The sequence below is a fragment of the Malaclemys terrapin genome, chromosome 4, assembly GCF_027887155.1.
Source record: "Malaclemys terrapin pileata isolate rMalTer1 chromosome 4, rMalTer1.hap1, whole genome shotgun sequence".
Classification (NCBI taxonomy): Eukaryota; Metazoa; Chordata; order Testudines; family Emydidae; genus Malaclemys; species Malaclemys terrapin.
Genome location: NC_071508.1, coordinates 140,680,840 through 140,695,652, shown reverse-complemented (window position 1 = coordinate 140,695,652; position 14,813 = coordinate 140,680,840). Strand labels below are relative to the sequence as shown.

Sequence of the window (14,813 nt, the reverse complement as noted above, 5' to 3'; positions counted from 1 at the left end):
GGGCTGGTGGGTGGGGTCTGTAAGGTGTGAGAATGGTGGAAATAGGATCAAGTAGTTTATGATTCGTAGCTACCCTCCAAATACAGGGTAAACTCATGGCAGCAGAAAGATCACGATAGGGTTCCTGTCCTCCTACCATTGTTTTTATAAACCTAAAGAATGAATTTATAGAAGGCCCTGCAACAGTAAAGCAGATCTGTTTAGAGACATGCTTTTATTCAAAAATGTTCTTACAATCACATTAAGTTGCATTTGTCCGGTTACATGATAGCAAAAAAGTAAGGAATTAAAAAAATAAAGGCCTTAACTTGCAAAGATTAACAGAGGACAGAACACGTCTCCTGCTACAGCTACTACTCTGCTTTAGTGGGGTTTTGTGCAGGTTTCTCTTCAAGCTTTCTTCTTTTGAGAGTAGGAGATATCAGCATCCTGTAATAATGAGAACACAACACCTTTTAAGCAATGTTTTCCTCCATTTTCTATTCATTTAGCTTTGGAAATCCTTCACACAAGATGGAGTTAAAAAAAAAATCTCATTCTACTTGTATTTGTATTGTCAGCATCTGATCCCATAGTGTTGTGCAGGAGGACAGCTTTAAGTGTGCACATGAAACTTTTGCTGCTTGATTTTAGAGTGCTTAACCTTTTGCATAATATAGGTTTTTCTACCTAAAATGAGGCTTTTGTCTCAGACACAGCTCTAAGTATGTGACATAAGCAATACTTGCAAGGAAGTGAGAGATTCTCAGCCTGTCTGAATTCCAAATCTATTGCTCAAGTCACTTGAAATATTATAGTAGTGACAGAGCATAGTGCAGGCCAGGTCTATAGCAGCTGCTCAGTATCCAGCTCTGACCCTACGTTTGTGCACTGCAGACTAGATATATTTGAGGTGAAATGTTTTGTCATAAGCTTACTCACGTCACTGTTCTGCTTGAACAGCAATAGCCCATGGGGCTGTATATGCTTGTGTAGTGTCCAAATGTGGTACCAAGCAGGGAGGAAGATGAACAGCAGACCCAGAATGCAGCCTACATTGAGAGCTAAAGTCTCTACTAAGAGATGAAAGGATCTACAGAAACACCCTGTTAGGTATGGCTTACCACTCCACTCTTGAAGTTTTGTATTCGTATTTTGCCCATCTTGTTCATAAGCCACCATGCCCAGGTGGGTGCATATTGCCAAAGGTAGCAGACTGCTAGATATGGGTGATCACTGATCCAGGCTTCTTTCAGATCATTTACCATGCTGACCAATGTAAGCCGAACGCAGCGATCAGTTGGCATTTTGTGGGACTGATCACCGGTGTTATCTAGTGACTGGGAAAAAAAGAGGAATGACGAAATGCTACAGAACTTTTGCTTGGAGAAAAATCTACTTCATTCCCCCATCTTTGGCTTTCCTGTGTACCCATCATCAGAGCATTTAGCGCATACATAATTCAAAACAAAATGTCTTCCCCAATACCGTTCTCCCTTCTTCCCTCATTTATGCTGCATCCTTAAGGGGGAGTTATACTTTGTTTTTAAATGGATCACAGCTCATTGCATTATGTATCCCTAATAATAAAATACAGGTCTCTTGTGGCTTCTGGCAAAGTAGGCCTGCCAGAGGACTGGTCTCTATTTATTTTATATGAACAGTGTAGGACTTGGGGTAAATGAAGCCTATATAATACACCTGAGCCCAAAGCCCCACCCAAGCAACTAGATTTGTGTGCTAAGGAGAAGTCATTTTCCTCCAAAGGCTACAGCAGCTCTAGGCAGGCTACTGGGTAGGCTGCTAAGGAAAACATTCCCTGATTGATTGGTTGTGGAAAGAGGCAGGACCAGACTTTTTATCCCCAGGAGCCTGAGAAATTTTTTATTTTTAAAGAATCAAACGAAGATGCTGATCTCCAGTGTTTTGCTCTCAGCAGGGTTTTAATAGAACAGATAACTTTAGACACCATGTTTTATTTTTTGTGAAAGTACAGTTACAGAAGCACCTACCAGAACCTGGCTCGAATGTACAGGAGAGGTGGCCTGTTCCCCACATGGCATGGAATTATCCTAGGTATTATGTTTGCTGGGTAGTTTGTAGACATCCTCCCTCCCCCCCAAAAAAATTATTCACCAATTTCAATTATGAGGGGTTTTTCACAGGATAGTTTAGCTGAAACAGTTTTGGAACTTGAGAGATTTTCCTTGGCTTTCCAAGAATGCATGCTTTGAAGTTGACGACAGTAGGAGCTTTGCCAATGATTGCACCATCGAGTCAACAGAATAGGGAACTTTGTGAGTTGAGCAGACAGAAGTTGCCTAGATGGTAGCTAATGTATTCTGCATTTCAAAGTTCTGTGGGACGAATCCAGACCCTTTCCTTGCAGCTGCAAAATGGCTTCTATGCAGCAGAACAGGGTGATTCTGTGAGTAAAAGCTGACTGTACAGGGAGTTTGCAACCACTGGTTGGCTGCATAGTGGCAGGTTCCAGGTTGCCCGGAATGGGAGGGTGTACACCAAATCAATCACCTACAAAGGGATTAACACACCTGTGCACGTAGGAAAGGGAAGGTACACCATTTGCAAAGGTGAGTAAGGGTGTGATTCTATATGAAGTTAGGGACGAAGGCCCAGATTTTTAAAAGTATTTAGATGTGGTGCTCAGTGTTGCAATGACTAACTGATTTATGTGCCTAAATCACTTCTGAAAAATGAGATTTTAGACTCCTAAATCAGTTAGGCATTGCAACACTGAGCACTACAATGCCTAAATACCTTTAAAAATCTGGGCCTATATAATGTTCCTTTATTACACTGTAGGGTATTCATCTCCTGACTGCTGGAAGCTTAGTGTTTGCTAACACGGAGGAGCTCAGTTCTACATTGGAAAATATTATGAAAGTTTTACTGTGCTTGTAACAGAATTAGCTTCTACTGTAGCAGAGTTTCAGCAGGGAAATATCTGCTCCTTACCTTTGAGAGGTCTTCAGTAAAGACATTGTGTATAATTTTGGATTGGACGGGCCCTGGACAGATGGTGGTAATGATTATCTCCGGGTATTCACCAAGTTCAGGCCGAAGAGAATTAAAGAAACCCTAGAAAAAAGGAAGTTATGTTATTGCCCCATGCTTCAGTTTCCCTAGTCACAGAATGAGGATAATGTTTATGTAGTTCACTGTGGTATTGTGAGGTTTAACTTATTTAATGAGTATTAAACTATAACTCTGCTGTAGAAGTTCCAGGTATTGTACTAAATGCGATCACCACCACCAGTCTTCAATCTTTCATGTTGAGTGACCACTTTGAAAGCTTACTCCTAGTTCAGTCTACAGCTAAAGGGCCAGGATAGTAAGAGATTGGCTGCAGTCACTGATGCCTCTTTCCATCAGCTCTCAGAAGCACAAGGATCTCTATACCAGAATCTTTCCCCACTCTTGCAGTTCTCAGGTCTGCACAACGCCCACCAACAAAGTATTATGGGGCCTGAATTTTAGAGGTACTGAGCATCTCTAGCACCAAGTGACATTAATGGCTCTGCATAGTGCTCAGCCCCTCAGAGAATCAAGGCCCCTGGTGTTTTGTCAAAGGGAGTTGTGCAGGAGTAAGAATGGCAGGAGCATGGAAAGGAGTAGACCATTGCAAGCAAATGCCTATCGCTTCTCCCAACTCTTCATGCAGAGAGTAAAACATGATAGAAATTATTCTTTAAGGGACAAGGATTGTGTGTCACATGAAGGAGGGTGTGAAAGGTTGGACCCCCCCCCATCTGGGATGCCACTTGATGTGCTGGTGTCTCACTGTGTCTGGGTTTGCTCCTCGCTCTGAGTCCCAGCCCCTCTCAACCCCTGTGGCTTTATCATCTTCTTCGCCCTTGGGTAGGGTTACCCTCGGTCCTTAGACGCTGGGGGAGGGAGTCTTCCCTCCTGGGCAGGCAATGGAGGAGAGTCTGGATTGTCTTGCTTCCCAGCCTTAAATAGAATTTACATAAGGTGGGAAGCCTTTGTTTCCAGTGGAAAAGTACCAGCAGTGTCCAAGGTGGTATTTTGTACCCCGTGACATTAGCACATGACCTTGCAGAGTCAGGGCAACTATGAGACAATGTTTATTTGCAAGGTCCACAGGAAGGAATTCCTAGAAGGTAGGTAGGTAGGGGTGTGTGTGTGTGTGGGGGGGGGGGGGGTTCCTACATCTTTGAACACTCATTGTCTTTTCCTAATGGCTCATTAAGGCTGATTACTTACTTTCTGGTGGGTGTTTCCCAAGTACATAGACAATATTCCTAACTTTAGATACAGAAATGATACATGCATACAAATGAGATAAATACATTCAGTAAATCATAACCTTTTCACTGATACCTCACATGACCCATCTTGCATAAGACATAGAATATGGCACAACTAAGATCATATTTCTATGAAGAATATGGGGTATAACATCTGCACTGGGCTCTGACTTGAACACACTGCAGAAAAAGGCAAGAGTGAAACTGAGCTTTATTTACAAACACGAGAGGTATGTCTACATTGTAATCAAGTGTGATGGCAGCATGTGTAGCAAGATCTAGCTGGTTACTCATGCTAGCTTTGAACAATAGTAGTGAAACTGCAGCAGAATGGGTGCTAGCCATTCAAAGCACCTACCCTGGCTCCTGAGTGGATGGGGCTACCCTGTGCTGCCAAAACTTCACTGCTACCTGAGCTAGCTTTGAGCTAAACTAGCTTGGGTAGGTCTATGCTTGCTCCAATCACCCCTCCCACGTGCAGTGTAGACACACCCCATTTATCTTTAAGGGGTAAGAGTGCAGTCTTTCCTAGGCTCTGTAGCTATTAACATTTGTCCAGTAGCTGCTTTGGGGAACATGTGATTCAAAGACGTGTTTTGCATGGAGTTCATGGTTGAACATTAGTTGATTTATGGCCTGGTAACCAGAATCAGGAATAAACTCTCCTGGGAGAAGTATCCTGCAGTTCCAGGGTAGGGAATAAACAGGCCAAAATAACATCCCACAACATACTGCATGTTTATTATTAGATTACTGCATTAAGAGACTCCTAGCTTAGAAATCATAACAAAGAGAACAGGAGTACTTGTGGCACCTTAGAGACTAACAAATTTATTAACGAGTTTTTTCATGAGGTTGATGGATTTCCACTCCATACGGCTAAATGCAGTGCCTTGCATAATGACAGGTTTCAGAATAGAAGCCGTGTTAGTCTGTATCCGCAAAAAGAACAGGAGTACTTGTGGCACCTTAGAGACTAACAAATGTTCTTTTTGCGGATATAGACTAACACGGCTTCTACTCTGAAACATAACAAAGAGAGAAGTAGAAGGAGCTGGTTACTTAACTGCATCAAGAAGCTTCTTAACTAAAGTGAAAATGTAGGTGTGTCCAATAAGAGAGATGCTGTACACAGAGTATTACATTGTGTTACTTGAGACAGTCACCTATTTTTTTCTTCCACATCAGTTAGGTTCTCCCCCTTAACGCTGTTTGAAATGCTGTTCTACTATGAAGAGCAACAATGTAAAAAAGGCAGATTCTTACTCAGAACTGCCACTTAAGTATTCCAAGTCACATTTATGTAATTAAACATTTTGTTCCCTTTTTTCTGTTAGCTCTGCAGAGCCAACAGCTTCAGGAAGTGAGCTGGAGTCTATTCTGGCTCATAACAGAATTTTTAACTACAGTCTTTGTCTACAGTGTGCCTAATGCCTACACTGCATAAAAAAACCCTGGCACAGAATCTCAGACTCACTGCTGTGGTTATTTTCTTTGTTTGTTTGGATGAGGTGGGTTCAGTGTCTGAGAGCACAGATCAGTGATTTTATAATATTATTGCTATTAAGAGACAAGCACTGTCAAAAAGTTAGATATTAGGATAGGCCACCCACCAACCCTAACTCTGGCCGTGGTGACACCCTCGCTGGAGTGCATTTGGGGAGGGGACAGTGTTAGAACAGAAAGTGTTATCCATCCATCCATACGCACTTTCAACTCCATGACCACAAACATTAACATGTTCTGCTCCTAATTGCACTGCTATTGTGCAAGAACTAGCAGCCTTTATGTCTAGTAAAGACACCTACTTTAGAAATTTCTGATTAGGTAGCAAGCTAAGACATCATAGATCATTCTTCAGTGCAACTCCATGTGGCACCAATACTACAAATTCCTAATTAGGATGAATACTGAAGGCTGCCATTGCCCCATTGAGCCACCATGTGCTACCAATTATCAAATTAGGAATTTGTATGAAGAGCATACTGAAGTCCATCATTCTGCATGCTTCATTAAGACTCCCTGTGTCACCAATTAAGAATCAACAAATAAACAATTACATGTAGACAAAATTCCTAGACCCAAATCATGGAATTAAAACCACTTCAAAAACCTAAGAAGAAAGGTGATGTGAGGCTTGTTTTGCTATACATTAAGGCTGTTGGAGTGGTTTAATTGTTCATTTCCATACTTTCAAATGTTAGATTAAGATAAGATTAACTTTCAGTGTCCTGGGGCTCTCTTTTTTTTTTTTTTTAAATAAATAGCCCACCCTTAATACCACTTAGCAAAGTGCTCTACATCTAGGGATTTACAGAGCCTTGTGTGTGCAGATGGTGATGTACAATGGGTGAATTGTGTTTAGACAAAAAAAGCATTCAGAATTGAGTTTACAGTCAGAAACAAGACTACAGAAGTGACCCTGGGGGAGGGTGTTCACGTTTACATGCCTTTTCTCTCAAGGACTTCCAGATCAGTTCTCAGTGTAGAAGTCAAAAGCTGACTTTTTAAGGGAGAGCTCAAACCGCCACCTATGATTTCAGCAGTCAGAGTTTTCAGTAACAGCTGACAACGGTCTTGTGCCTCCTCAACAGAATTGGGCTCATTCTTTCATATCTTATTGCCTGGCTTATTATGCCAGCCCTTTGCTTTACAAAATGTTGTTTCAGTAAACTAAGCAAATATCTGCTGTGTGCACCTTCAAGGCAGGTGTTGAGTAAGAAGGTGCCATTTTACAAAGTCACTGACTGTAACAGTCACTGCAGTTTAAGCTGACAACAAATCACACTTTAGCAAAATAAAAATATATGGAGATATACCTATCTCATAGAGCTGGAAGGAACCCTGAAAGGTCAAGTCCAGCCCCCTGCTTTCACTAGCAGGACCAAGTACTGATTTTGCCCCAGATTCCCAAGTGGCCCCCTCAAGGATTGAACTCACAACCCTGAGTTTAGCAGGCCAATGCTCAAATCACTGAGCTATCCCTCCCTAACAGTCCACTGAATAATCTTGAAGGCAGATCATATCTAACCCCATAAAGTTATACACATTCATATGCAACCCTTACAGCCATTTTGTTTCCTGCTCTATTGCTCTGAGAGCCTTCTGCACTGGTGAAGATAAACATACACATCCCCAATTTGTTGCAAGAAATGGTGAGAATAAAGGGCAGGATGCTGAAAGATACCAGGTACTCCACAAGGGGCCATGAGCCACTGATTCTTTGAAAGTCATGAAAGTGCTCAAAATTCAAAGGACTAGGCCCAGAATTCCCTCAGTTATTCCAGCCCATGAACATGAATTTCAATTCCCTTCTTCACAAGGAGTTCCCATTACCACTCATGGCTTTCTCCTTCAGAAATGCGTATTTCAGCTAGTAAGGCTATAGGTTTCATATGGGATTATTTCTATTTCAAAATATAAATAAGGAAACCCCCATACCAAAATGAACACAGTTTATAGTAGACCCTCAGCATAACAAACACCTTGGGAATGGAGGTTGTTCATAACTCTTATACTTACACCAAGCCTTACAAGGAAACAGGGCTGTAATAAAGTATGTCCGACAGCAACTGTTCCTGGTTTTTTGATGATTTCACTGTGCCCCTTGACATACAGCATTGCCAAATCCTATGATTTTATTGAGTCTGGTAGTTTTTGGAGTCTTCCTTGAAGCCCCAGCTGCTAGAGTCAAGTGACTTCTTATCAAACTGTCTGTACTGGGCTAGCTTGATTATCACTTCAAAAGTTTTTTTTCTCTTAATTAATTGGCCTCTCAGAGTTGGTAAGACAACTCCCACCTGTTTATGCTCTCTGTATGTGTGTATATATATCTCCTCAATATATGTTCCATTCTATATGCATCCGAAGAAGTGGGCTGTAGTCCACGAAAGCTTATGCTCTAATAAATTTGTTAGTCTCTAAGGTGCCACAAGTACTCCTGTTCTTCTTTTTAAGTGATTATTAGACACTCAGCTTTCAGTGAAGGAGAAATAAATAGTTCTCTGAAACCATAAGGGCCAGGAAAGCTTGAAAGGGGGCACCCTAAAGGCTCCAAAGCCAGAAGGCAAAGAATTAAATTAAAAAAAAAAAAAAAAAAAAACCTCCTCCCCCCAAGTTCTTGTGATGTTTAGACCACTTATGATTTTGTGCATAGGTGCTGACTTTTGTTTTTGCCATTGAGTGCTTCTGAAAGGGGAGGGGAGAGACGAGAGAGAGGGGGCACTCTGCCAGTGTTAGGGGGAAGGCTATTTTCAGCATATTTTAAATACTTCTTTCATATTCTAGTTATTGAATGCGTCTACCGTTGGTATCTTTACTATTTTAATAATTAAGTTATGAACTACATAATTATATAATGAATTACAGTATATTAAAATCATTGCAATCACCTACAAGCTGTCTTCACTAATGTCACAGTTTAAAGACATTATGTCTCACTGTAGCTTTCTGGATGAAACGGTTAGCAATCTTATTTACATCTAGTTCCCTGGTATGGTCTTGATGCACGTTAAGGAGAGCTACATTTAGTTGCATCTGTCCCAGTGATGACTGGAGATCATTAAGTCTTTTGAACCTGGAGAATGAGTGTTCTGCAGTTCAGGATGATACAGGCACAGTGAGAAGGATTCTTATACATTTGAAGTACTCTGCTTCCAGACTACTGCAAATGACTCCACAATCTCTTTCTTGAAGGATAACAGCCAATTTAGGCCCCATCATTTTGTATATATAGTTGGGATTATATTTTGCCATGTGCATTACTTTGTATTTAACATTGAATTTCATCTGTCATTTTGTTGCCAAGTCACCCAGTTTTGTGAGATCACTTTGTAACTCTGCAGTATGCTTTGTACTTTACAAAATTACTCAAGATAGTTATCACCTGCAAATTTAGCCACGTCACTGTTTACCCCTTTTTGCAGATCATTTATAAATACAGTAAACTCCTCACTTAACGTTGTAGTTACGTTCCTGAAAAATGCAACTTTAAGTGAAACAATGTTAAACGAATCCAGTTGTCCCATAAGATTTAATGTAAATGCGGGGGGTTAGGTTCCAAGGAAATTGGGGGGGGGGGGAGCAGACAAAAAGCATTATACTGCATAGTACTGTACTGTGGTTGGGAAGTGCCCCTGGCTTACCCCACACAGGCACAGCCCGCTGCAGGCAAGGACACTAGGAAGCACCTTTGCGGCAGCGGCAGCTTCCCCGGAGAACAGGCTCGGATTTTGCCGGGAATGCTCCAGGCCCACCTCTTCCCACCCCCACTGCACCTCCTCTCCGGAGCACACCACATCCCTCACCCCCACCCCGCCCCCAAAGTCCTAAGTGTTGCCAAACAGCTGTTGGGGGGGGGAGCGCTGGGAGGAAGGGGGAGGAGGTGGAGAAGCGGAACTTGTGCAATGCTCCCTTGTAAAGTCGCTGCTCTCCCACAGAATCTTACAAGCAGGCAGCCAAACGATGTTATAAGGGAGCATTGCACAACTTTAAACGAGCATGTTCCCTAATTGAGCAGGGACATAACATTGAAACAACGTTAAGTGGGACAACCTTAAAAGAGGAGTTACTGTATGTTGAACAGCACTGGTCCCAGTCCAAGCTCTTGGGGGACACCACTATTTACTTCTCTTCATTCTGAAAATAGACCATTTATTCCCACCCTTTGTTTCTTACCCTTTAACAAGAGCACCTGGCAATGCTTTCAGGATCATCTTAGGATTCTTAATTTAATGACAAGCCTTTTGTTATCTTCATCACCCTACCTCTGTTTACAAGTCTCCCTATCCCAAGAGCAGAAGTTGTTAGCAGCATGGAACTCATCATATTCCGCACTCAAGCTTTGGCTCATGGGTGCTGAGCGCCCATTCCTCCCCCTCCCCCCATTGAGTGCTTGAGCCCCAGAGCACCCACAGAGTCAGCACCTATGATTTTGGGGGGCCTAACTCGTGGTCTTTGGATCCAAATCCCACCATACTATTTTGCCTAACAAGCCTGGGAAGTCAGCCAGGCAAAAAATGGTGATCTTATTTCAGTTGTAAATCTGTTAGCCCTACCTGAGGCCCCTGCAGTCCCCCACTGTGAGTTGTTTGCTATCCGAAAAGGAAAAGATGGATGGATAGGAGACACTTTTTCCTGTCACCAATTGTGCCCAGGTTTGGGAGGGGAGTGTCATCCATAGCCAGACCCTTCTGTTAATTCTGAGGAGCTTTAAAATATTTGGGCAGGGAACCCACAATAAGCCTACACTTCTTCAGCCAAGTCTCTCTCCTTGCCGGATGTTGGTTAGAATAAAAGCTTCTGCAAGGACTAGCTGCTATAACAATAGTGCTTCCTAGAGACAGAAGGTGACTGTGTTCCAAGACTGCTAGTTTAGCAAGCCAGATGGAATTTAGCTTACCTGGAGGGCATGCTTGCTGGCACAATATCCCGTGGCAAGGGGGGCTCCCATGATGCCCATTACACTGCTCATAGTTACAATCTTCCCTTTCTCCCTTTGGACCATGTGATTCAGGACATGTTTAGTTAAGGAGACTGTACCCAGGTAATTAAGTTCCATTATGGCAGCATAGACTTCCACCTTCGTATCCACAAACAGGGAGCGCTGGGAACGTCCACCATTGTTCACCAAAACGTCAATCTTCAGAAAACAAACAAATTAATACACGTCTTAACCACCAACATTTTTTTTTTTTGAGGAAGCACAAGTTTTGCCCAGCTTTTCCTCTACCTCAAATCTTCTAGCTTTTGTAGCATTGGGCCACTATTAGCTGCTGCAGGAGATGTTTTAGTCACTCTAGCGGTAGAAACCCACAACAATTAAGTCTAAATTGAGGGTTGGCTAATTTTGGTGCTGGGTTAGCAAAAAGCTGACAAAAATAGCTCAATGTAGCTATGCTGAGCAGTAGCCAAGGTCTGTTAGAGCAGTGGTCTCCAAACTTTTTTGATTGTGCACCCCTATCAGTAAAAAAAATTTTGAGCATGCACCCCCTGCCACGCTGGCTCTACCATTTTTGCCAAAGCAAAAAAAAAAGATGGTCCACATGGGCTGACTCTTAGGTCTGCCCAGAGCTCCACTGGAGGAGACAGCAATGAGAGAGAGACAATTACAAAAACAGGACTGTAAAAGCATAAAGTGTATCTAAAACTTCCCACTTTATTACACTGCCTGGATTTCAGATTATGTTTGAAGTTAAAAGGGACAACAGCAGAGCCAGGCATTTGGAGCAAAACACCTACGCACAGGAAAATATTTGATTCTCCCCCCCCCCCCCCCTTGATATGAACCATCAGCTTTTGAGTTATGTACATTTCTGTTGTGCATGGTAGCTAACACAACCAGATATTACTAACACTGCAACACAAAGCTCTCTGAATTTGCTTTCTTCTGTTCAACTTTCAGACCAACACCCACAGTTATGGTTATTCCATTTTCAGTATGGGTCTAGAAATGAGGTTCTACAACCACAGATTAGGAACAATCAAATTAGATTCTTAGATCCTTACTCAAGTTATTTGCTCATTGTTGCACCCGTGCAGAACCCCACTGACGTCAATGGCATGCCCACAAGCAAACAATTATAGGATCAAGGACTTGATATCCACACAAACTTGCGCGCGCACACACACACAAAATGGGTAACCAACTTCGCTGAATTACTGGAAATTCAAACAAAACCAAAGAATAAAGGTGGCAGGATGGGGGTGGGAAGGCCTCAGCCCAAAATTCAACTCACTCTGCCAAAATGCTGAAGAACGGTTTTAGTTGCAGCTTCATGGGAGCTTCTATCAGTCAAATCAAGGGGCAAAACAAGGATATCTTTACTGCTCAAGTTGGAGATCTCTAAAGTAAAAGAAAGTGTTTAAAAGGAGCATTCCAGACAAAACACCAATAAGGCACATTTAATTCCTGATATTTTAAAATAAGTAAATCCAACAGCCTCACCACCAACACAGCTTCCAAAAAGGAAATTCCATTAAGTGTGAAGGGAACAGATTTTGTTTTCGCAAACACTGAATCAGCTAATGGAATGCTGTCATAACAGTTCCAACACAAAGTACTATCTTATTAAATGAAATGGGTTTGTGTATCTTGAACACCACCAACACACTCCAGTCTACAAGGAATTTACACATACCTTATAACCACTGCAATATGTTTTTTTAAATTAAGATTTTAACAAAGGCCTTCAGAAGCACAGAGTATCATGATCCTTCACATTTTGCCTGTTGGTTAAACTGTTCAGTTGAGTGCATTCCCGAGAGCATGCGGGGTATTGTCCTCTCCAAGAGGGCCAGGGGGAGGTAATGGCCAACCTACATACACAATACCTGAGCCGGAGGCTGAAGAACCTTGAATATGGTTATTGCTATATGACTTTCAAGGCAGAAAGGATTAAAATAAAGTCTGTATTAGGGAATAAGCTCGTTTAAAGTTATGCAATACTCCCGTATGTCGTTTGGCAGCTGTCGGCCTTGTCCACTGCTTGCAGGATTCTCCGGAAGAGCAGCCCCTCCTTGTGGGGGATTAGAACCCCCCCTCCCCCCAATCAGCTCCCCTAAATTCCCTATAAGGCATGTGGCTCGGCAACTGCTCAGCAGCAGTTGAGCTGTCCCTCCCCCCACTGCTGTGCTGCTCTTGACCTGCCCTCTTCCTTGGAGCTGCTCCCGGGAGCTTCTTGCTTGCTGGGGGGGGGGGGGGGGGGCGGGGGAAGAGGAGGGTGCAGATATCAGGATGTCCCCCCACTCTGTATGCCTCTCCACAAAGCAGAGGAGAGGGATGGAAAGGAGGGAGCTGGCTAGAAGCTGTTGCTTCCTGTCTGATTGGGTTAAAGTAGGGTTACCATACGCCCGTTTTTTCCCGGACATGTCCAGCTTTTCGGCACTCAAACCCCCGTCCGGAGGGAATTGCCAAAAAGCCAAACATGTCCGGGAAAATGCCGGCCAGGCACTTCCCCTCCCGTGGCAGCTCTGTTCCTCCCCCGACTCTTCGGCTCTGTTTAAGAGCCAAGCGCTACGGGCTTCAGGCAGCCCCCATGCCTCCGGACCCTGCGCCGCCGGAGCCCGGGAGGGGAAGTGCCGGGCCGGGGGCGCAGGGTCCGGAGGCAAGGGGGCTGCCCGAAGCCCAAGCGCTACCGGCTTCACGGTTTGCCGGGCAGCCTCCAGACCCTGCACCCCCAGCTGGGCACTTCCCCTCCCGGGCTCCAGCTGCACTGGAGAAGCGCCGGCCAGGGGCGCAGGGTCTGGGGGCTGCCCGGCAAACCGTGAAGCCGGTAGCGCTCGGGCAGCCCTTTCTGCGTGGCTGGGAGTGGGAGGGAGGAGGGGGCGGAGTTAGGGCGGGGTTGGGGCGGGAAGGGGCGGAGTTGGGGCGGGGCTGGGGGTGGGGAAATGGGCAGGGCCAGGGCCCCATGGAGGGTCCTCTTTTTTTGTCAAATATGGTAACCCTAGTTAAAAGAGCAACAAACTTGAAGTGGAGTCAGCGTACTTAAAGGGGCAATGCACGTCTCTCTCTCTCTCCAAAGTTCTGGGGGGTGCGTGCATGAGAGAGAAAGTCAGCACCTGTGCATGTGCTGTCAGGAGGAGGGAGTGGTGCGCTCCAGCTGAACAGTGTGGGTTCATCATCATGTTCAGTTTTTGCAGGGAAGTGTTTGCAGCTACTGCCCTGCATCTATTGGGTTTCCTTCCTCCTGCCTCAGTCCATGCTGCCTTGCAGAGTGTGAGGCTACATTAACAACAGCTTATTAACCCTTGAGGGCTCAGCTGAGTGCTGGTTCATCATTTAGCAGCAAGGCATTCCCTGGGAAATATTCCACCCTCTTAATCCACCATCTCAGCCAAGCTTCACAGTCATTCATTGCTGCATACAATATTAAACTTCGTTTAAAACTTACACCATATATAATGTCTTTTGTCTGGCAAAAAAAAAAAGTTTCCCTGGAACCTAACCCTCCCTCCCCATTTACATGAATTCTTATGGGGAAATTGGATTTGCTTAACATCATTTTACATAAAGTCACATTTTTCAGGAACATAACTACAACATTAAGTGAGGAGTTACTATATAGCAAGGGTCTCAAACACGCAGGCCACATTTCCTTCGGCCACCAAGCTCCCCTCACCCATCACCCTCCCCTCCAGCACACTGTGTCCCCGCTCCTCTGCCTACCTCCAGGTGCTTCCTGCCACCGAACAGCTATTTAGTAGCGCTTAGCGCTTTCCAGGAGGGAGGAGGAGGAGGCGGAGAAGAGGCAGGAATTTGGGGAAGGGGGTGGAATAGAGGCAGGGAGGGGGTGGGGTTGGGGTGGGGACTTTGGGGAAGGGGTTGGAAGAGGCGGAGTGGGGGCAGGGCTTTTGTACGTTTATATGAAAAGGTGTCAGTGATGTGGCCCTCAGGCCAATGTACTAGCCCTCGTGTGGTCCTCATGGTGATTGGAGTTTGAGATCCCTCCTGTATATAGTCATGAAAAATAGGGCACAGTGGAAAATTCACAAACGTAACCACTAGAGCTCATGAGCTCCATAGGGAGTAAGGCCTCATTCACATGG

At 44.1% G+C, this 14,813-nt stretch overlaps 1 protein-coding gene across 1 annotated transcript in view; it reads right to left on the bottom strand.

Annotated features, from left to right (window-relative positions):
* Positions 1-195: 195 nt before the first annotated feature.
* DHRS7 (dehydrogenase/reductase 7) overlaps positions 196-14,813 on the bottom strand; it is a 34,436-nt gene continuing 19,818 nt past the window's right edge. The window contains exons 3-7 of the mRNA XM_054027268.1: positions 12,005-12,111; positions 10,669-10,908; positions 2,956-3,078; positions 1,104-1,319; positions 196-429 (exon numbers count right to left, since the gene is read on the bottom strand). Of these exons, the coding sequence (XP_053883243.1) occupies positions 391-429; positions 1,104-1,319; positions 2,956-3,078; positions 10,669-10,908; positions 12,005-12,111 (725 nt within the window). The 3' untranslated portion in view covers positions 196-390. The remainder of the gene's footprint in view (positions 430-1,103; positions 1,320-2,955; positions 3,079-10,668; positions 10,909-12,004; positions 12,112-14,813) is intronic.